At 37.4% G+C, this 23803-nt stretch overlaps 1 protein-coding gene across 4 annotated transcripts in view; it reads right to left on the bottom strand.

Moving 5' to 3' along the window:
• The window catches only part of LOC124355095 (protein dead ringer-like), a 167835-nt gene that overhangs the window by 81766 nt on the left and 62266 nt on the right, over positions 1-23803 (bottom strand). For 3 of the 4 annotated variants that reach the window (XM_046806040.1, XM_046806042.1, XM_046806043.1), the window contains 2 exons: positions 15707-15781; positions 12214-12282 (listed from right to left, as the gene is read on the bottom strand). In XM_046806040.1, the coding sequence (XP_046661996.1) occupies positions 12214-12282; positions 15707-15781 (144 nt within the window). The remainder of the gene's footprint in view (positions 1-12213; positions 12283-15706; positions 15782-23803) is intronic. The other variant, XM_046806041.1, reaches the window with a different exon arrangement.

Genomic DNA, 23803 nt, shown 5'->3' with positions numbered 1-23803 from the left:
ACCTATTATCCACGGATACTGTGCCAAAAGTAACGATGTTACCTATTATCCACGGATACTGTGCCAAAAGTAACGATGTTACCTATTATCCACGGATACTGTGCCAAAAGTAACGATGTTACCTATTATCCACGGATACTGTCCCAAAAGTAACGATGTTACCTATTATTCACGGATACTGTGCCAAAAGTAACGATGTTACCTATTATCCACGGGCATTTGTCTGCCGATGGCTGCACACAAGAAGTGGGCCACATTAGAATAAACAAGGACGGTGCGGTGCGAGGCCCGCGGCACGATGAAAGCCAAACGACCTGTTAGTTAAGCACATATTGAGGAGAGAGTTGAGTTGACAATTATTAATAATCAGTGTTTGTCGGGAGGTCAATGACCTGTCGTGATATATCGTGTCACCTGTCGCCACCTCACTGCGCGTCTATGGCGGACTAATAAGGGGATGCGATCACAATGACGTCTGCCACTGCCACCGCTTCCATCCTGGCGTTGCGTCGCGGTTTGATTCATGATTCCGGAGGCAGATCAAGGGATGATCATTTGTTACTGAAGGTGTATTGTGAACATTGTAAAATACTTCACCTAATTGTTAGTATTGGTTTACAACGTTAGACTTGACGATTTACTACGTGAAAGCTTAGGAATTTCCATTGAGTTCGAAATGTTCAAACATTGTATAACCAAGCACCACGATTTGGTTTCTAATGTAGCACAATATACAATCATTAATGTTAATTTGTGGTCATATCTTTTTCAGGTTTTTCCGTCATCGTGTGCGTATGCTATGTTTCCTCGAATGATTAATGACTTGTAAACTAGTTTACAACTATGGTCTAACTTACTGCTGAAAAGAAGTAGGCCTATTATAAAATAGAGACTGTTTTAAAACCACTAGAATAGACCATGTCAAATTTCACAAAAGCCCATGTAAGAATAAAAAAAGTTTAATAACTCATTTTTTATGATCTGTTGTAACGTCACTAAGAAATACAAAAAATAATGTTTAATAATCTTATGTATGAGGGTTTCTTTAATAGAGTAGCCTATTAAGGTTTGTTTCAACATTCAAATGAGCTTTCTCAGTTATTTATCCCCCGATTATCTCAACCTTGATGTATTTTATGGCCAATCTGAAACTGGTGTATATTTTAAACTTTCTATCACTAAGTTTGGTTATAATAATGTTATATTGCAACACTTTAAATTTTGATGCACAAGCAAAACACGTGGCCGGAAAAACAAGCAAGATATGAAAATTGCTTTCTTCGTTGCATTTAACATCACTGGATTTCGCAAATTTGTGTTCCCCTTACCTTAGAATCTGACTCAAAATATAGGCAGAGAAATCTCCGGACAAATGCTCGCAGCGCGATCTAACGGCCAGGCCTAGTACTATCAAGATTCTCATCTCAGTGAGACTTCTCAGTTTAGATTGTCTTTGCCCTCAGTGGGACCCGGTTACATGGTTCGAAAATGCAAATACGACAGAACCAAAAATCTAGTTTTCAAAGACCCAGATACTTGCAGAAAATGAATAGACCAACTGCTACAAAGAACGCCACTGTTGCAAAATCACCTACTAGTCACCTGGAGAGACGGGTTGAATAGTTTTGTCCGTTATCAGCAAGTGTGACCCCTGCAGTGCCAAACTGAGAGTAACGGTCGGTCACTCAATCATGGGCTTTGGGTTTTCGACTTCAATCGGCGGGATCAAAATTATGCAAAAATGTATTACATTTTTAATTAAAAGTGGGGTGTCAATAAAAATTTTTATTGCGAGAAGTCACAATTCATTTGGAAAACTACTCAAAATTTCTTTCAAATTCTTTAAATTTTGTATAAAAAAGTCTAACTCTGTCAATAATTAAACGCACAATTTCGGAAAGGAATAACCCCGCTTTTGCGGGTAGAAATGCTCCCCTCTAAATTCTTTTGTATTTCTTCAGATACCTTCACCGACACTTTACCTACAATTGTGCGGGTACATGGCGTGTACGTTTTTGGTAAACACGTTTCTGCGAACCAATTTTGACTTCTATTATTATAAGGACATTATTATCAAATATATGCCTATCAATAATCATAGAGCATTTTTAAATGCAGCGATTAAAATCAATCTTATTGATTAAATTAAACAATAGTACGAAGGCTTTATTAATTAAACTAAAAAGGATTATCATACTTTTATTTTAGGCGAGCACTGAACTTCCACTGACATGGAGGGACAATGTAATTAAGTTATATAATAATTAATTACACATAAGTATGTTAGCGTTTGAAATGAAATGAAATGAAATAATAATAATAGCATTTCTATTTTTAATAACATTTACCGAATAAGTTACTTTTAAATTCTTATGTTGAGAATGTGAAAAAATAAACGAAAACATTTTGTGGCGACGTATTAAAAACGTTATAATAAGTAATAGTTCCCGAACTGCTCAAGCAAAATTATTTACTGCGTTTCACTTGATCTCGCTAAAATATACATCTTTTTTAGGTTTTGATTGTTTCACGAGGGACTAAATTATAAACACTTATATAAAGTCGATAGTCGTACCGCCTAACTCTGTTTGCACACTCGGATAAAGGCATATCTTACATTGCACCAATGTTGGATTCTTTGCTAAATGAATTACTGTGAAATGCAAAAACAGGTAATAACTAGATATCTAGTTTGTGCAACAGCGGTGTAATAGAGGAGGCGGTGTTATCAGAAGTGGCGGTTGCGACACGAGTACAGGCACGGTAGGAATACATGGCCTGATAACGTTAACTGCCGCCGAACCAATAACAACACTACAGTGTAGTGTGTCGCTGTTTCCTGCCACCCCCCCCCCCCCCCCACCACGACACAACAGTCGCTATATACCACTCGCAGTCGTAAAGCGGCGACACCTGCGTCAAAATCTCTGTAAACTATGAAGTCTACTTTCTAAGCCGTGCTTACCGCTGGTATTAATCTCTGAGTACTCAAAGGATAAAAAAGTATAGATAACCAAGATTGAAAGTTAACTACAAATTAACCAATTGAGCTAAAATTACAGGAGTCCAATTAACACCAAATTTTTATACAAGATAAGTACAAGTGTATTGTTTTTTTTACATCCATGTACTTTAACCGCTAATCCATATTTTTGGATTAAGGTTCGATTGCCACTGTTTATCTGGACATCGCTCTCGAAACTATGTACATCATTATGTTACACCTAAAGTGTAAGTGTTAAACATGAAAAAATAAACATTGGTTCTTCACTTAAACAGAGCATAAAGTCGTAAAGTACTACAAGAGGGAAGTTATCAAAAAAACCAAGTAGGCAATATAAATTTTCCATAATGAAGTTGGTAATGCGCTTCTTCAAGCTGTATCCATCTAATCTACATATAAATGGGCAATAAATTATTATCGAGATGAATTATCAAACAAATGCGGTAATGTCAGAGTTACTGATCGGGATTTCGTGAAAGGCATATTTTTTAATGCTTGTGTAAACTATTAACCGATTTTAGAGATTCGAGAAAATGAGGACTCGACATATTTTTCTGCTCACGTAGTTGATAGTTGAACATTGCAGGCATTCAACAAGAAAACCACGAGCTCCGGACAGAAGATCCATCTTAACCTCCCAAAATGTCATTATCGGATGGATTTAATTAATTCAATCATACAGCGGATGCTAAGAAATTAACGAAAAATTACGAGCACATATTACTTTTACATGACATTTTGAAAAGTTTCGAAAGTTCGAATTTTATGGAGCCGCCATTCCAATAATCTCAATTCGTACTTCGTACTGTACTTTAGAATGACTGGACGCCGGGGACAGACAGCTGGGTCCGCGGGGAGGGAGGGAGCTGACGATCATCAAATCGGCAATTAAGTCATCATGAGAGCGGACATGTGCTGGCCATACATCAGCGATGGCAGTGGTCAGTCCTGCCGTGGAGAATCGTGGACCCCTCCAGCCCTCGCTGGACAAATTACGTCCTGGGTCTAGAGGACTGGGTCAATAATTGTATTCGATTCCAAATACAATTTAAAGTAGCTGTGTTACCAAAATATAGGATTAAAATTTCATTGGCCCACCAAGGAGTATGTGCTCTGATCTCTTTAGACAATGCGTGCAAAATCTGTCCATTCATTATTTTGTGTTTTTAAGAAATTGAATAAGAACTTGAGTTTTCAGTTAAACACACTAACGCATAAACTCACAAGTTAACACAGCATATTTAACGTTTTATAACCTACATAGAACTGTTGGTCCTTAAAAAGTTATTAATTCATTTTGATTAGATTACACCACATTTTATCTACGCAAATTAAATAAGGGGTAGGGGACGTGTATAAATTATTAGAACTAAATTATTTGTCTTTTAAAGAAAAATTCAATAGAAAAACATTATGAATTTCCTATATCGGAACTATAGAACATTAAAAAGCGAGTTCATTATTGACGATGGGTGATTTGAAGGGAATAACAAGATTTCGGCTATTTGCCATCGTTAAATCGTTATATAACGACCCTATTAATTGTCACGATAATCGTGGTTCGTGGTATTAGTGGAAATGAAACGATTTTGTTAGTAATCGAAGAATTTGTTACTGATAGAACTTTCTTCCCCAAACCCAGACAGAGATAACTTCTACAAGGTCAGATCCTATTACAGTTTTTTTGCACATAAATAAAGTTACGAGTATAAACAAAAAGTAAGTAGTAACTGTTACTAATATGCAAGGTATGATGTTACTATGGCAAGACAATTCTTTATTATACTAGTTGCTTAAATGCCAACGCTGCAACCCAACCTTTGAATCACGCTTTATCATATTTAGTTTTAACATCCAAAAATATGGAAAGTTGGGTTATAATTGAATTTGTATGAATGTAATGAGGAAATAGAATTGCACGTAGCTGGCGTTGACTTATGTTTACTTTGGATCTATGACGTATATTCTGGGGGATCTTCGGTGACATGAGGAAGACAAGAGAGAGAACTACCGTACTGGAAGACACAGAAGGGTAGTGTATGAGCATGTGCCTTCGCAGGCAGGTGTTTAATTGATCAACAGATTACCCGATTTTATAAAAAATGCCCTTACACCCAATCCGTCAAAATGTCGTCTGAAACGCTGACTGACTCCGGCGCTGGAAGTGATTTGCAATTGGCGATGGACAATAGACACTTGAGTATATGAATTTGATGTAAATTTGAATGTGGTAGGATTTTGATGTGAATGTTCCAAATTTTATAATGAAAAACGACATTTGCCATGCAATGTTAATTGTAACGAGCAAATAAATGATTGGATTTGACGTTCAGAGAGTGTTTACCGTTTACGAAGTCTATTGGGAGTCCGAATCAAGATGTCTTTAGTGTTAGTGAATCAATCTGAGGCATCAAGACGACCTAGCTGTGACGGGAGGTTGTTGGGGAAATCAGTCCGCACAGTGGGCAGTAGCCGGGGTCAGGGGTGGTCGCCGTGGTGGCGGGGCGGGGGGGGGGAAGGCCATGTGCCGGGCAGATGCTAACATCCCCCGATCTATGACACTGTAACAAACCGCGATCACGGGCCTCCACCCTCTCACTCGGCAACAACAGCGAGCTGAGGGCGCAAACATTCGCTGTCAACCCTGCCCAAACCATTGTCGAGGCTAGGGTTAATACTATCTCCATTGAGCAGAGCCACACTACGCTTGTTGTTCCTGCAGTCAACAGTTACAGTAAATGATGTTATATAGTTAGTATGCAGAACACCCAACGCTTCTCTCGATCTTACTCTTTTTCTTTGTCCCATCAAGATCTGAACAAATTAGGTATAAACCACAATTTAATGGGAACATGGCACATGAACCCGAGAGACGAAGAAGACAGTCACTCATAAAAGACATGAATCTTTACCGAGTCTGGAGTTTTTGTTTGTTTCTGGAACATGATTCTTTCCAGCCGGCATGACCACCCATAACAATGTTGGTATTTCGATACGTTCTCATCAACACGTTACATACAAGAATTCGCAACCTATAAACTTGTGATCAACTTCTTACATTTGCCTTTCAACATACCTATTACTACAATAATATACTTTCATTTGCGACGCAATGCAGCTGCGCGACGGGTGGGGCATGTACATCGCAACTAATTGCGTTCCCGCAACTGAGTTAATTAAATGAGCGAAAGGTGCAGGCGCGGCGTTGTACGGGCACGGAAATAGCCTCGCGCGGGGTGCAGTGACAGTGACGAGAGGGGACTTTAATGTGGCCTCCTCCGAGAAACAATAACTCGGGATATACGGCTACGGCACTCACACGAAGCGAAGGACTAGCGCTATATTTAAACAATCATTTTATACCGGTCGATATCTCCCGCCGCGGCGCGACCCGACTGCAGCGCAGCGCAGACGATGACAGCGAGCTTCTTTTTATCGGCGAAGATTGACAGAGTCTAAATTGGGAGGTTCCTCTAGCGAGACGCTAGATGTGATGATGGAGTAGCGCATTCGTTTCTTAGCCTCTGAATAAGCATCAAATGAAGATCAATAATCTTAAGATTTGTAAAGTACAGTATGAAGTTGCAATAACGCGAAGAAAATACATGATCATATTTGTTCTACAAGGCTCAAGAAAAAGTTCTTCTCCAAGACAAGCGATAAAAGCTGGATAAATTGATATGAAAAGAAATACTCCTTTTCTATACGTTGTATTTAAAGAACCCCAAAGCCATTGTAGACGTTGCTGTGGATGCTTGCTTACTCGTGTTGCTCAAAATGGAACATAACTTTTCAGTCCAGTATTTTCAATTATTCTAAAACACAGGGATTTCATACTCAAAAGCAATGATTTTGAATGAGTTAAACTGAGTGTAACACGTTAATTCTCAACAAATCAATAAGATCGTCTTCCTTGATTTTCATTTCAATTTGAAGTACGTTTATCAATCCAAGATGTACATTCACCGAAGAATAAAGCTTACTCACAATTTCTCCTGAATTCTGAGGAGATCTGTTTCAGATACGGTATGGCAAGTCTCAAACCCAGTGGCCAGTAGATTATCGCCGAGAGAGGGCGACACGATGGAGTCGGGGACTTTGGAGGAGGGGGCGCCAAATTAATGATTCAACGACCAAGTCTCCGTCACATTCCCATAACCGTGGAGATTTCTCAATGTCGACCCACCCCCACGGGTCGAGTTGCAGGGTTTTAATTGATTCTGGAAATCGGATGGCTAACAGGCCTGGGAATAGGTTTATTAGGGTCCGGCCCGTCACATTTCCGCCCTCCGGCCTCCCCCATGTCTCAATCCACCCCCCCCCCTCACCGTGGCAAGGACTAATCAACTACTGGGTGTCCTTATCGGGTAGAGGGTGTGTTAAACATCTCGTTACAGAACATTAAGATCCTTTAAATTTGTCTGGTAACCTGATTTGTTGTTCTGGAACCTGGCACTGGTGTAGAAACAAGCACAAGTATGATTTTCAACGTTTTCATGCAATTTTACCCCCCCCCCCACCTTTCGTGTTTGTAGTGGTATGGAACAATCTTTTTATGGCAAAATTTAAAATTTTTACATTATAATGTCAAAAGGGGCTTCACTACTTGATGTACCATATGGATATACTTTTACATGTTAAGCAATTTTGCCAATTTTTATGTTTCAAATCAACGACGATTCTCTCTCACAAAACAGCCTTATCTAATCTTGTGCTAACTAAGCCTGTTGCGTATCTCCAAGTCAAAGCCGTATCGTCCAATCTAGTTGCCTATCTAGCGTAATGAGGCAAAAAGGGCAAGACTTACATTCCTGACTTCCAGCCAGATGTTAAGTCAAACATTCTCTCGAATCCACTTTGTTTGTCCTCCGTCTATGATCATCATCGGCTCTCACTTTATAATTCTACAAAATGGAATATTTCAAATAAGCTGCTCTGAACACTCCCTACATACATGGGAGTCATCAGGTTTTAATGAAGTAAGCATAGTGAAGAGAACTACAGGAACCACCGACTCTAACAGCTCCTGACCCAATCGAGCGAATGGTTTGAGGCAGGCCCTAGTCGCGTGGTAAATATAGAAGACAAGGGGGCATAATCGATGATCTGAAATTGAGCTTCAAAATAGACTAAATGGTAGAGTGCCGGGTCGGCCGGAAATAGGGGAGATAGGCTCGAGGGAGCTGGTCGACATCATCGCGTAGACTGCGGGATATCAGGGTTAATGTGGGATACTGCGGGAAGATGAACACCATAGGAATAGTCAAAAATGGAGGAAGAAATAGCAGTCAGTATTTTGATGTCGAGCCACTCGTTGAAATCTCGGAAATAAGAAACAACCGTGATAAAAATTCAAAAAGGCATTTAAATGTATGAACAAACATTTTGCAATTGTGTGTGGCACAACGATTCTTATTCACACGATTAAGACAATATCCATAGGCTGTTTTGTTACGATACACTCCAGATGTGGCAAGACTCTTATCGTACCTTGGACCCAGAAGGAACAAAAGCTGACGCAAGAGTGGTGAAGACGTGTTGCGTAAGACTCGAATAAAGAACAGGCCTTTACAATCGTTGACAAACCGAAGTAACTCGAAGACGTATGGAGTAATTACAAAAACATGATCTGATTAGTAGGCGGAAGGCACGTCCAAGGGCCGATGAAAGGAGAGGGTCGCCGCGGAAGGAATTCTTACATTGTCACGAGGCTTTTGAAACAGTTGAATGGAAGCGTGTTTAATAAGTTCTCACGATCTGAGACAAGATGTCGTCTGTATTAAAACTGAGCGATGATCCTATCATTCATAATGTTTAGCATGACAAGGAAGTGGGGTGCAGGTGGGGACCTGAGTGCTTCGACCTGAGTCGTGTGCCTCACCTCCAAGTCCTTCAAGACTCTCACCTTTTGAACGTCTGAGGTATTTCCGAAACCTCCACAACTTGCAGACCTTTTGAACGATTGTGGCAAAAGCGGTTAACAAATCTGAATTTGTATCTGATTCTATTTGAAAATCCAATCTACTGATGGACCTCAATGGTCAGACACTGATACATCTCTGCAATAGCACTTGTAATTTCTTTTCCTGAGTCATCGGTTATAGAAAAACTATTCCTACTGAGATCAGCCACGGAATCACAGTATATCTTCCAAGACATGCTTGGGGTGAAAACTGAAATTGATTCACTTCCCAGCCGAACATATAGTGATATTATATCACGTCTCAGCTACCAATCAAATACTGCAGAATCCGTTCGTGAATTATCCACGGTCGTATTATATCTTGTGCCATTCGGGTCGAGTTACACTGAGAACCTAATATTCTAAGTGTGCATCAAAGGATAACTATTCCTTGTGAACTAGTGAAAGCGATTAGTTAAGTATAAAGTAAAGATGTCTTGTTTTACTAGGTGAATTTAGGGCTAAGAAGCCCTCTCTCACTTAACCTGGGGACCAAGGACTTGAATGAATATGAATTCCGAACCCCCACTGTGTGTGTAAGTGTCTGGTGGACAAGATGACATAGCCCTATTGAAAATGTTTATATCTATTTACTGTTTAGCGCCTAGTGGATTTTTTTGTTTTTCAAATAATTATTAAACTGGTTTTTTTTTTCAAATCTTTCAAAACTATAAATATCCACCCATTACACCTATTACCAGAGTAATCCTATCAGAAGGAAAGTAACACTGTGGAGGTACATGACAAATAAAGGACAATTTATCATAAGAAGGACTTTTAAAGCTAGAAGCACTACCAATAACAACTAGCGAGTCGTGGCTCACTTCAAAATATACATTACTCAGCAGATGTCTTTGATTTATAATTGATGACCAACAATTGATAAACACTTCCAAAAATGTATGATCTTACACTGCCTTCCAATATCTTGGCGTGGTGATAAAGATATTGTCCCCGAAGACGTCAGGTACGTCAGAAGGACGAAATGAAAGGATTAGCCGCCGGCAGAGTGACACCATGAATGTGCTGACATGCAACTATAATTTCTCTTCGGTATTTTCCAATTTGTCCCGAATGATTCTCGGAATACAGTAACCATCTGATGGCCATTAGGTCACCTGTCTCTCTCACTCGCCTTTCCACTCTCTCTACTTTGGCATTCGATTGCTCCCAAATTACCGCCAGAGGGGAGAGAGATAATCTTCCTATACGGAGATAATTCGAAGTGTCGGTGAAAAGGCTCAATGGTCAAATATGTTAGTAAAATCACATCCCAATAATACTCTAAACTGAAAAGAAGTTACTACCTTAGTTTTCTAATAAGCATTTCTAAGAACAGTTTTTATTATACATTGACAAAGGTCTATGTCTAGCATTTTACAGTTGTGTCTTTGGGATGACGAATCTTCTAAGTTTTTACAAAAAAGAAACAGGTATAGCCCAAAACTGGACAAAAACAAAGCTAATGGCGGCAATCAAATTTCCATTTCCCTAATAACAAACTTCTAGGAATGGTATAAACATGACGAAATTGAAATTCAACAAAACTGATAATTACAGAAGTTTAAGGCAGTTAGAGGCAGTGAGTGAGTCATGAATAGAGATGGGGCATCGCGCTTATGTTAATTCCGAGTAGTCAGAGGAAATAATAAAAGGGGCCGGCCATTGTTACATGAGGGAAACAAAGGGAAGACGGCGATTACGGCTCGTTCTTCCCAGTTGTAAGTTTTAATTTTTACCTCATAAAAATAGTAACTAATGACATTTTACACTTAATTAACGCTGGGACAGGCCGACGAATGCCTTCCACTTCTTTCAAGTTGTGATTCGAATAGTTTATTTCAAACTCTTGTCAATGTCATATCTGAACTCCTCTTCATCAAAACCTTGTCAATATCATAACTCCTCTTCAACCACATTCAAACCCCCCCCCTTGACGACCTCTCTGATGATTTGGTTGAAAAATAACGGTGATGTAAATGAACAGTAAAGTCAAATTGTGTCATTCGGTGCACGAGCACTTTTTTCATTTCAGCAGGAAATCCAAACAAATATTCCAAGCGAAGGTAAGGACAAATTCCATACAAGGAAATCAGACCAAACATACAAATAAACACTTCTTGGCGAGTTGTAATTTATGCGTTACTTTTACAGAAACAGTAAAAAAATGAAGTAAACTCGTTTTTAAACCACTCAATTAGCGGGGTATATCGAACGAAGGGCTTGTAGATAGATACGGTTCAGGTGGTATCAAGTTTTGACAATTGACAGCATGTAATTTACACCATAATTTCCCTATACACTTACTATACACAGTACCGGAAAGCTCGTCTTTAAACAGGAAAAGTGCGGCAATAATTATGCTAGCCAAAAAGTGATTCCTTCTTTTTATAACAACGGTTTCCCCATAGTCCTCATAATTTCGTAAATTGAACACGCGAGTGGAAATATTTTGGGATGTGGTGTAATAGGTGAAAATAAAAAATGGTTCTTCCAACGCTACGGTCTATGGTCAACACGAAGGTTAGTAATGCCTTCTAGTACTGTCGTGAAATCTGTATCTGTGACTTATTAACTGAAGCGGATTGCATGAGACTTTAAACGTGCATTTATCCCTTACGTTTCATCCGTTCAAAACAAGTAAGGTATCAAAACTTACTTTTTTTACATGCTTCTATCGTATTCTATGTGTTTTGTATTCCTATCGCTTTTCATGATTCTTTTCTTGAAACTGTTAAAAAGGTCGCTATTTTGAAACTATAAAAAATCGATTGTTTTTTTTTTACCAGAAAGTAACAACCTTAATAAACCTGCAAAGTTGAAACGCCATGACGTTAACCATTTATGAGTAATGATATTTTTGTTTTAAAAACATACATACACTAACCGACGCGAAATAGACCAAAATGTTAGAAGGAGTTATTTGTGCAATTTCACTTATTGAACCAAATTCATCAATATGTACCCACATTTTATTGGAAATATTCCCAAAGACGTATTTCCTGTTTAAGTAAACTATTAACGAAAGTGAGTGTGAACTATATGAAGGCGGTAACTACCGCCGATGACGTCACTAGTCACTTAGCAGCGTACAACTGACGCACCGTCCAAGAGTGCTCATACCTCAATTTCTTTCTACTCGTAGGAAAGGTCAAACTTACCAGCAATCTTCTTCAAAATGAAAGGCATCTCAAAGCACTTTTACCAAAATACAAATGTTCCCCAAAACAGAATTAGATTTTATTACCTGTTTGAATTGCTCCTCAGGCGTCCCGATGTTGGCCAGAGGCGAGCTCTCCGGCGCCTTGTTGGTGTACTGCAAACAAACACGCGCATAAGACAATACTGCCTTACAACACAACAAACACATGGGCATGCACAAATATACAACAAGTAGCATACGCATGGAGTAAATCATCTTTATGTTTTCAATTAATGTAACATTCCTAAGGCAAAATTAACTAAGTTAAACTATTATCCAGACCCCTTAATTTAAAGTTAGAGTTAAAGTTAAAGTATCAATTATTGTTACAATCAATCAAAATGAGAATATAAAAACAAAAAGCGTAACATATTTATATATTAAATTCTTCACTATTCATCAACAGTTACTGAATGTTTTTGGTTAGAATGTTTATACCTTATTTTCACCACATTACGAGAACACATCAAAAATCGATAAATGTTAAATTTTCTAACTTACTTCTACTTACCATACTTGGTGCAATTTTTATGGTAAGTAAACAGACTTCCATGAATTGTATTGTTAAAAAAATCAACTTACTTCACATAGCCTTATTTAAAAATCTACCTACATTTTTTTATTACATCGTCAATTCATCAATATATGCGAACTTTAAGGAAAAAACTAAATTTGAAGAAAATCGACTGCACAGAAACGTTATAAACAATATATCGCACTGTATGGATGAGATTACGAATAGCTGTAGTAGATGTGAATAATACAAGGTTAACCATTAGCCATAAACAATTATTATTAAATAGGAAGTAGTCATCTACTTAACTATTTCAATGCAGTACATCGAAGTAATAGCTTTAAATGGTACCAATATTTTATCGATTATTTTCAAACAATTAATTTTAAACTACTCTGGACAGATTCAAAACTGAAAAATTCTATACGTCTGACGTTACCAGACCATTAAATTTTCTTTCAAAAAAGAAAAGATTTACTAAAATTAATCATATTATCGTTTATTTATAACTTAAGACATCGAAAGACAAGAATATGTAATTTTCTATGAAAATAAACTTAAATTTATTTTAAATGCATTGAACATTTTCGAAAACATCCTTTACGAAGAAGATATTGTATAATGTTAAAGCCTTCACTATAAGACCGGCCAAGAACCAATGGAGAAGAGGTATTGTGTTGCTAGGAAGCAGTTAATTAACGGAGTAGCCATAAAGTCATGGTGTAGAGAGCGCGAACGTGAGCATGGCCGAAGTCTGTGAGCCACGAACACCGTAAACTGCAGCGGATCGTACTTACACCAAATAGGCCCTGATTTATGTCTTCATCGCGGACACGCGAGCGCGAAGGAGCTTATAATTACATGTTGAACGCCTACGCCCCCCCTCCCCCTCCACCAAAATGGCGGCTAAGAACACTTGCTTTTATACTATGCATAGATTAGCAGGCGTTATCTAGCAGTTGGCATTTTTTGGTTGAGTACTATTGGGATACATTGGGGCTAGGTGCCTTCAAGACCATTCTGTATAGATGTGAACTTTACCAGAGAGTCCTTTTTGGACCTTGCACACATCACTGCTATTACAACAAAACTTACTGTAGAACCAAACAGCCAACTTCAGCAATGGCAATACTAAACAATAATTAGTTTAGCAAGTTTTTCAACGTGAAATCGTTCGAATCGAAATTAATGTTTGTTGAAAAATATGAAATTTGCGAAGAAAATAGTTTAAACTAATATAAAATAAATGGAGCACTGGTATATGAATAAAAATTTTCCAATATTAGGTTTATTATTGCAAGGCCTTTCGGAATCAATGATTCCATCATCAGCCAACTTCACAAAATATTATAAAATGAAAAAAGAAAAAAAAAAAAAAAGAAAAAATAGAAAAAAAATCAGGATGTATCGTATTTGTCACGGTTTTCAGCCGAGACCAATATTTTGTTTGCACTTTTTCAAAATCAGGATTGCATATTGACTTCTTTGGTTCCCAGCCGCGATAAATTCCCTGACTGCAGTCAAGGCCTAAATTAATTTTAGATCCTTGAGCATTATTCAAAGGCTAAAAATATATTTAAATAATTCTAATTCAGTAAAACGTACCTGAAGTGTGAATTTATGTACATATATTTTCTTTCTATGATATGGTATTGCTACTGATGTCAATAACAGTATATATGTCATTTTTAACATCTGCACTGGGATACGAGACATGTACCGACTTAGAATAGTAGTAATGTGCGTTTACAGTAATCCGTGTGTTAAACATTCCAACATCTAACATTTTCTACCTTGTAGCGTATGGTTTAGTAGACGAGAGCTAATTTGCATCGCATAAGATCACAATCTACGTTCTCGTGAAATCTATAGAAGATATTCCATCAAAACTACCACAGGGATCTGGGTTCGAATCTTGGTTCCAGCGTAGGAAAACAAATATCTGACCCTATCGTGAAGTAATGTGAAAACGGTTCCGTTTAGAGCATCAGGTCATTTGTCCACAAAACTCAAATAAAATGCTGTTATACATTATAAACAATGAGTATGCCCCATCAAGTTTTGCATAACAGGTTTCATTGAGGATGAATACAAAGTTTCTATAGCTTATTTTATTATTGACAGCTAAAACGACAATCTATTATACTGCAAAGCAATGTTTACATCTCCCAGCAAACAAACGAGTAGTTAAGTCAACCTACTGAGTGATAGACTTCAACGACGCTCAGCCAAATTCTATGGTTGGACATACAACATCATAACTCATTCTTCTCTATGTAGAACTTTAGTCTACAAATAATGACATTTTTTACGAGATATCTTGCCACATGATACATTCACATTTTTATTCATCGAATGGGCATTCATATCAGTGTTTAAAAAATAAAATTCTACACACCAAGTCACCATAAAATTGTATTAGATGTGTTGGGATAATTATTCTACATGTGTTAATAAGTCACAGGTTAAAACATTTATGGTTGTATTCAGTTTGTTCACAAATTTGTTTATTCTGATATTTTCTCGTTTTCATTATGGTTACCCATATAAACCAGTGTTAACATATGGGAGCTAACGCTCAGCCAAATTCCATACAGTAACATGCACCATAATGGACCTCAGTGCTCCTCAAATAAACATTAAGGCTCATGCACAATTTCAAATCTATACGTCAGTTCGTTTATAAGATATCTTTTGGACAAAGAGAAATGAGATTTGTCAAGCCAGCGACTGATAGGCTTCGCTAACGCTCAGCCAATGATGGTACGAGTGTTGGATATTTTATATAAAACACAATCCAGGTTAAATACACCCATAATGTCCTAAGAGTGTGTACTTAATCAGAACATCAAGATCGTGTATTAAGAACAGTAAAATACCCGACATCCAAAAGTTCCTCCACAACGTTAAAATACTCAAGCACTAACACTGATACAATCATGCAACTCCAAGAATACAATTAGGGATGTATGTGTAGGACGTCACCACGGAAAGTGAACATTATGTAAATCCAACAAAACATACCAAGGAATCGCGAACTGTAGAAATTCTACACCCTTGAAACATGTCGTATGGCACGTTCGAAAATCTTTGGTCCATCTGAGAAAAAAATAAACAGGATTAGCGGGCTTTAATCTCCAAAATATTTACATTCAGTTTACTACAGGTTTACCAATTTTAAAAGAAAATATTTAAATATAGTGCTAAGCAAATTGTAATTATTCCATGTACAAAATTGGAATGCAGAATTATTAAATAACGAGTATGAATGTTGAGTTAAGCTCCAGTTCACCTTCCTCTTAATGCAGCGTTTGGAATCTGCTGTTGTTAAAGACTTGACTCCTGGAATCTGGAGCCATGTTCTTCTGAAGAGATAAAAAAATCGACGAAAAAGAATCGAGCCGGATTACACCATATTTTAAATTTGGTAATCTAGGTGGCTCTGTTGTTGAAACTATGTACATTGTGCGTTTACAGTTTCTTCGTAGTCGATTTTTTCGATCTCTTCATACGAACATTGCTCCAGAGTAAAGTCTGTAACAGCATCAGATTCCAGACGTTGCATGAAGAGGAAGGTGAACTGGAGCTTAACTCAACATTTATATTAAATCAACCCTTCACACCATTACTATGTTGTTTATAAATAACGAGTGCTGCCTTTTAATGACGTTATTAACAAACGGTTACCAAATATCATTGCTGAAAACATGGGATATCCGCAAATGTGAAATCGCAAGCAATTTCGTCCAACAAATGGGCTTGTAAATTCTAGTATACTCATTTGTAAGGTGGTGCAGTCAGATTTCGGCCAAGATATGTTTTTTTTATTTTACAAGAACCTTCTCCGAAGACATTAAACATATAAAATAGTTTTTAATAATTTCCCCGCGGAATTGTACGCATTTCTGGAAGTAATTTGGGAGTCGAATAAATCAGGACCACCTGAAAGTGTATGACCTTTTAACATTGTGTACATTAAATGAGACCTGAATAACATATTTTTATATAAAAAAATGTATTTTCCTAATTTATGATTCAATAAAATTTAGTTTACTTAGAAATCGTTCCTTACAAATGTTATTATTTTAATTCATCGTTCATATAAATAATATACAAACATTCAAATCCTTATACACTACTCCAGGTGTTCCTGCTTCCAAAATTATCAGAATGACTATTTTAAATTACTATAACTCCTCTTTGGAATGGCCAATTAAGTTTTTTAGGGGTGTATAAACTTGAGAGCTCCAGAAAGATATTTTAATTTCCAAAACAAACACCGAGTCCATCACCCTTGGAGTCCTATAGCTGGGGATGACGGTAATGTAAATCTTACTCCTGTAACCCTACACCACCGCCTGGTACTCAGGAGATCCAACAACTCCGGCCACAGAAGCATGAGAGCCAAACCGTTCCCACTAAAATATTTTTCTAAACTCCCCGTTAACCGTTATGACCGGACTACCACGCGAGTTTGTTTCTTCCAGTCATGACCATATCCGCGGTCCGATTTCTTCATCCATTTGGAGCGCGAGCGACCGGTCCGCCGCCATTCCGCAACTGCAATAGGTCCGTATTGTAGCAATAAACCGTGAACAATACCAGGAATCGTAACGCCGCCGCGGCGACTCGCCGCACAATTGCACAGATAAACAACGAATTGTCAACATTAAGATCGGAATGTCGGAGGAACGGTTTGCTCGCGATTGATGAAATGGAGATAATAACCGAGTAATAAAGCTTGTTAGCCGGAACATGTGCAATAAAGGATAGGTTCCCGGTAATCGTAAGGCGGCGCGGCGTGGCGAAGACAGCAGTGGTGTATACAAGGAAACGGGTGCCATATTGATGCCTGCTGCAGTGCCAAGGCCCTCTTATACACTTGTTCTCGACACAACAGTGGTGTATATATGGAAACGGGTGACATTTTGATGCCTGCTGCAGTGCCAAGGTTCTCTTATACACTTGTTCTCGACACAACAGTGGTGTATATATGGAAACGGGTGACATTTTGATGCCTGCTGCAGTGCCAAGGTTCTCTTATACACTCGTTCTCAACACATCAGTGGTGTATACAAGGAAACGGGTGCCATATCGATGTCTGCTGCAGTGCCAAGGCCCTCTTATACACTTGTTCTCGACACAACAGTGGTGTATATATGGAAACGGGTGCCATATTGATGCCTGCTGCAGTGCCAAGGCCCTCTTATACACTTGTTCTCGACAACAACAGTGGTGTATATATGGAAACGGGTGACATTTTGATGCCTGCTGCAGTGCCAAGGTTCTCTTATACACTCGTTCTCAACACATCAGTGGTGTATATATGGAAACGGGTGACATTTTGATGCCTGCTGCAGTGCCAAGGCCCTCTTATACACTTGTTCTCGACACAACAGTGGTGTATATATGGAAACGGGTGACATTTTGATGCCTGCTGCAGTGCCAAGGCCCTCTTATACACTTGTTCTCGACACAACAGTGGTGTATATATGGAAACGGGTGACATTTTGATGCCTGCTGCAGTGCCAAGGTTCTCTTATACACTCGTTCTCAACACATCAGTGGTGTATACAAGGAAACGGGTGCCATATCGATGTCTGCTGCAGTGCCAAGGCCCTCTTATACACTCGTTCTCAACACATCAGTGGTGTATACAAGGAAACGGGTGCCATATCGATGTCTGCTGCAGTGCCAAGGCCCTCTTATACACTCGTTTTAGAACATCTTTCTCAACAACTATTTTAGTGAAAGAATCTAAGGCTTACGCGGATGATGTCAAGTCTAACATCTAAATGTGCCTTTTCACAACACGTCTAAACTTTGCTAACGCGATTGCTTCTATCATCAGTGGTTGTAAAGGTCAACTTCAGATGTTTGCTTGTTTACTCCATGTCTACTTAATAAAGATTTGAACTTTAAATTGTGCAAGAGTGGCCCTCTTTACAGTAAATGCAACCGATTGGAGACCGTATTTTTGAGGAAAGGGCACATTTTAGACAACAATTGGAAAGACCATACCAAAGATTTTAAGTCCCAAAAAATTTAGAAGCAATAAAAATGTTTTATTTCAACATTTTTTTAATCTGGAAGACTATGAGGTAAAACTGCCAAAGTCACATTACGTAAAACTACATGAAATGTTGCATATATGTTAGATAATTACAATAAGACTTCATTTCAACAGATTGATCAAACAAGTATGTGAAGTTTGTTTCTTTACTACGGAGACATAAGTCTTTTCTTAATATCAAAAGATGACAAATTGGAATATATTTTAGAGACGTTTCGCAGACATTCAAGAAACGATTCAAACAATTTTTGTGACATTTGAAGTGTTTTGTGACATTGGAGAGAAGGGTTCGCTTATGTCAAAACGTAATAAACTATTCTGAAAGTATGTTGAAACGAAAATCAAACAAATCTACTACCGAGTTAGAAGCTCGCTTTTACTCTATCTTCAGACGACATGAGCCTGCAAATCTGCAGAGTGAGCGGTGGTCAGAGTCCTAACAGTTTTCATTGAGACAAGCTACGATCATTATAAAGCAGAGAATAGTGCAGATGAAAAGGCCTAACTCCGACATGCGAGTGGTGCTCTCCTCTCCATGGATAGATGTAATACATCATGGATTTGATTGAACACACAAGTAAGGATGAAGGAACGGGAATCTCCCAACACTTACTAGAAGTCTAGTGTGCACCTTGTTAATTTCCCTTTAACTTCTGTTTCTATGCACTTTTGTGTATGTTTTGTCTGCTTATTGAAATTAGATACTTAATTAATATCAACTGTTTTAATTGTCGAAATACAGATGTTATTTGAATAAATTTGAACCTGGCAAAAACAAAATGAAAATGACTTCAGACGCTAAAGCTAAACCGCCTAATGTTCCTCCTTTTCATCATTCGTCTAAGAGAGAATAAAGAGAATAAAAAATATAAAACCTTAAAAATATCTAAACTTAATATCCACCTTCGAGCATTAAGGTTGCATAATGCTTAAGACTAGTTTACCTTCGATATTCTGAAAAGGGTGTATCGATAAAATTGACAATGCCTCGATCCTGAATGGAACATCCATTTGTGTTTCATTTTTTAAAGTACCCTTATTGCATCGGACGAAAATTATTTGGTTATTTCTAGAAAAAAATTCGGGTCAAAAATGTGATTCATACCTGAGTTCCTAGGGTAATATGCTGGCAATAACCATGTGTGTACCAGCTAGTAGCCTAATACAAAATGTCACCCTTGCTTTATTTTAACACACTATCTTGTGCTGCACAACATCTAGACCTCGAATATTCACAAATTGTTCATCGAACTAATTTTCATGTACTCTTTGAGACAGCTTCTCAGGGTGCCGAATCACTAGGTACAGCCCTGGAGGCAGTACTACGGCATCCACTCCACGTGACAAAAACTGCTGCCAACCTTCTAGCCTGGGTGGGAGAACAGCTACATCTAATCATAGGGTAATTTTCCATCATAAAATTATATTAGCGTAGTTTTTCTCAGAAACGTCCGCGGTGAAACCAATAAAGACTGGCCCTACATATCGCGTTCGTGAGATGGACCGCCGATACTTTTGTTTGATAATATATTTAGCAGAGGTATAATCAAAATGGCGGCTTTATGGCCGGGGCCCCAGGAAACGAATATTATTAAAAATGCTATTGGCCGGGCTGCAGCAGGCATAATGTGAGTTCGCCCGTCCGGCCGGCGATATTGCGAGATAATAGAGGCCGATATAATGGCAGATACCCCTCTCGGAGTGCCGCCTCCCCGCGCGAATCTCATTTTCTTGTCCTGCGCAGATCGAACCCGTATTCTGCAGTAGACCAACTTCATTTGTTTGCCATTACACAGCAGCAACAATGGGATGAGTTAAACATCATAATGACCCATACAAGCAAGTACCAGTTTAGATTACGGGCCCTGGCATGGCATTTTTATCAGCTCCCATAGCCTCTATAAAGAGAAATTTCTTAATACCTTTTACTTAAAGACCTATTAGAGATGGGTAATTCCTGGGCGTACTACATTTCGAGAAGTAATCTCTATTTTCTTCTTGAGGTCTCAAAGCTTAAGACAAATGATTATTAGTTTTTTTTAAATATTTTTGTGCATACATAACTTTATATTTTAGTTTCGGATACCGGAAAAAGAAGGCAGATTCTAGCTTTTTAAACGTAGTGCTTCAGTTTATGTAGTATTTAATCAGCTGTTGGCGGTTAAATTTCATTAATTTAAAAGCCCACTTGATATCAAAGTATGTATTATCAAAGAATATAAAGAAGGTTTAAGTATGAGTAACATGATTTGTGTTATTTAATGTTTTTGAATACACACGCTAGTAATTTTAAAGAAGTATCATTAAAACTTAGCTACAGATGACATTACCGTTTTCCGACACGTCGCCTCCATAAATGAAATTGCTAGAGGATGAGTGTTGTCGATGAGTACCTTCAAACAAAGACGCAGGACGTGTACTCGGATCGTCAAAATGTCAACTTTATAAGTGAAGTTGTTTCTTACTTTACGAATATAATCAATGAATGTTATTTATTGTTATTGTTAGGGTACATAATTACAGTATTAGTATTGTAATTTTGATGACTTCGTTTGTAGCAAGGAGTGTTATACTTGAATCAATCTATTTTGTAACATTTGTAACATACTTTATGGATGTATGAAAACAAATTGTCATTCACTGAACATTATATCTCCAAAAAATATAAAGTTGACATTTTTACGATAGTTCTTAGGCAGATATGTTGAAAATGTTAATCTTGTAAATAATTTTACACATTACACTTTAGTCTTATTTGGTTCTGTTACCAAAAAGAAACTGTATACTGGAAGCCCAAGAACATAATTTTAATGTTTAATTAGTATTATTTAAGGTTATGAACCAAAATAAACTATATCATCTGATATCCTTAATCAACAATTTGGTAGCTTTAAAATTGCATTTATATTGCTTAGGAAACTTTATCAGTTTTCGCACTACCTAACTTTAATAATAATAAGAGGCACGCGAAATCGAAGTCTCTTGTTTCATAGCCTATTAGCAGTATGGCTTTTGGTTCAAAAAGTAATCTTCAATTATTAAAAGCTCTTCAGTGCATCGTCTGAAATCTAACTCTGTTACAGATTTGTCTCCTGGATGGAGTCCATGTCCGTCTGAAGAGATCCAAAAACAGCCGGCGACAAAGACGTTAAAAACGAACTCTTCGCATCTTTTCGACATCAAACCCCTAGACTTCAAAACAAATGCTTCTGGTTTACCCATCAGACATTCAGTCAAGAGGTATTCTTTTTTTCACCAGTTGCACTACGATGTTTTAGACACTATCCCAATTTTGTAGTCTGGATGTCTCGAAACGACGCTAAGAGTTCATTACAACGTCTTCGTCACCGACTCTTTTTTATAATCTTCAGGAGGACTTGGACTCCAGTTTCTAGGAGCCAAGTGTGTGACAATGTTAGATGAGACGTATCTCTAATAGAGAGGTGAAAAGAAGCTAAATGTATCATTCACATTGAATCTACTCTTTCCACCATAGCTACGAAATGAATTAGGCCAATATTTCGAATTGATTTTTATTCGAACATTCTGTATATTTACATTTTAAATACATGTTTGACAAGATGTTTTGCAATTTGTAACTTCTTATACCACTAACTTAATTTTAATCTCTGTCACCTTCAAATGAAATTGTAAAGAGCTACAAAAACAGCTCGTAATAATTAGGATAACAATTTATGACTGTGTTATTAGAATTGTGTAAAAACAGTTTGAATGAATTTTTTTCCTTAAAAAGAGCTGTTTTAGTTTTAAATTAAAACATTGATATTGATGACGCAACAACAAGGAGATAAATATTTATTACTATATATGCAAAGTGATCAAAACAAATTGTTTTTAATATCACGTTTTATAACCTTATAATTATGACCCCAAGTGCCTGGAAAGTTCCGTGCAGCCAAAAGCCGGGTTTGGTGAGGCCTAGATACTTAGACTGTAGACCATAAAGGTACAAATATTTTCAAAGAGAAATCTAAATGACCTTTGAAATATGAATTTATATACTGAACATTTTATTTACATGACCAGACAGTGTCTAATATCCCGGGTGTATAATGTCAACGTAAAGTACGTATTGCTGAAGAAAGGACAGGTATGTAAAACGATTGTATTAGGTTTTCAACTATTTTAAAAGAGAAAATAAGAACATATTTCCCGTTATCGACATGTAACTATAATTGTCACGGAAAAGGTTTTTGACACCTGATGAAGATGATAGATTTCAACCCTCGAAACGTAGTTCTATTGTAACATAAAACAAGGGAAAATGTCCAAATTTCTATTATTCTTTCAAATCGTCAATGATAAGCTTTAAATAAAGAACTAATTAGCAAATAAGACACATAAAACATTCTTAACATAGAAAAACTGTTGATGGTAACAGAAACTATGATTGGTTGATCGTAATATGATGTAATTCTGATATTTAATTGAGTTATTAAGTTCAAGGTTTTATTATTACGGCGTAATAACTCGATTCACTAACAATTGCGTAGTTGTCGGCACCGCCACAACATCGATTCTCTTCGCTTTAGTTAATAGGATCTTGATATACTACAATTCGCCCTTAAGTGTAATGTACAATACTATTGTAAATGACTCAAGAAAATCCTCGAAAATTGGAAATCCCAGTTAAATCTCATTTACAATTACGATGATGGTTCCTCGGACCTTTAACGTATTAAACTATGTCCATTTCGGATAAACTATATTCCAATTTCCACATCTAATCACTGCCATAAAAAACATGGCGTCGTTCGGTGTAATTACATAAATTCGTCAAGCACACGTAGTAAATTATAGACAATTTATATGTGTTACGCTTTGAAATCTGGAAGATTTGTTATAAATCGTGTCAAAGAGACTCAGGTTTCTTATTGGTGGTTAGGTAATGAAGTAAGACAGAGCTTATCTTATATGATTTTAGTTGTTACCCAAAACATGTGACTGGTAATAATAATGTGTACTTGAGTTCAACGATGAATTTTATTTCAATTATAGTGCAGGAACTGAAAGCCAGTTTGCATTGT

The sequence above is a fragment of the Homalodisca vitripennis genome, chromosome 2, assembly GCF_021130785.1.
Source record: "Homalodisca vitripennis isolate AUS2020 chromosome 2, UT_GWSS_2.1, whole genome shotgun sequence".
Classification (NCBI taxonomy): domain Eukaryota; kingdom Metazoa; phylum Arthropoda; class Insecta; order Hemiptera; family Cicadellidae; genus Homalodisca; species Homalodisca vitripennis.
The sequence above is the reverse complement of the archived record's forward strand: the minus strand, read 5'-3'. Positions and strand labels throughout refer to the sequence as shown.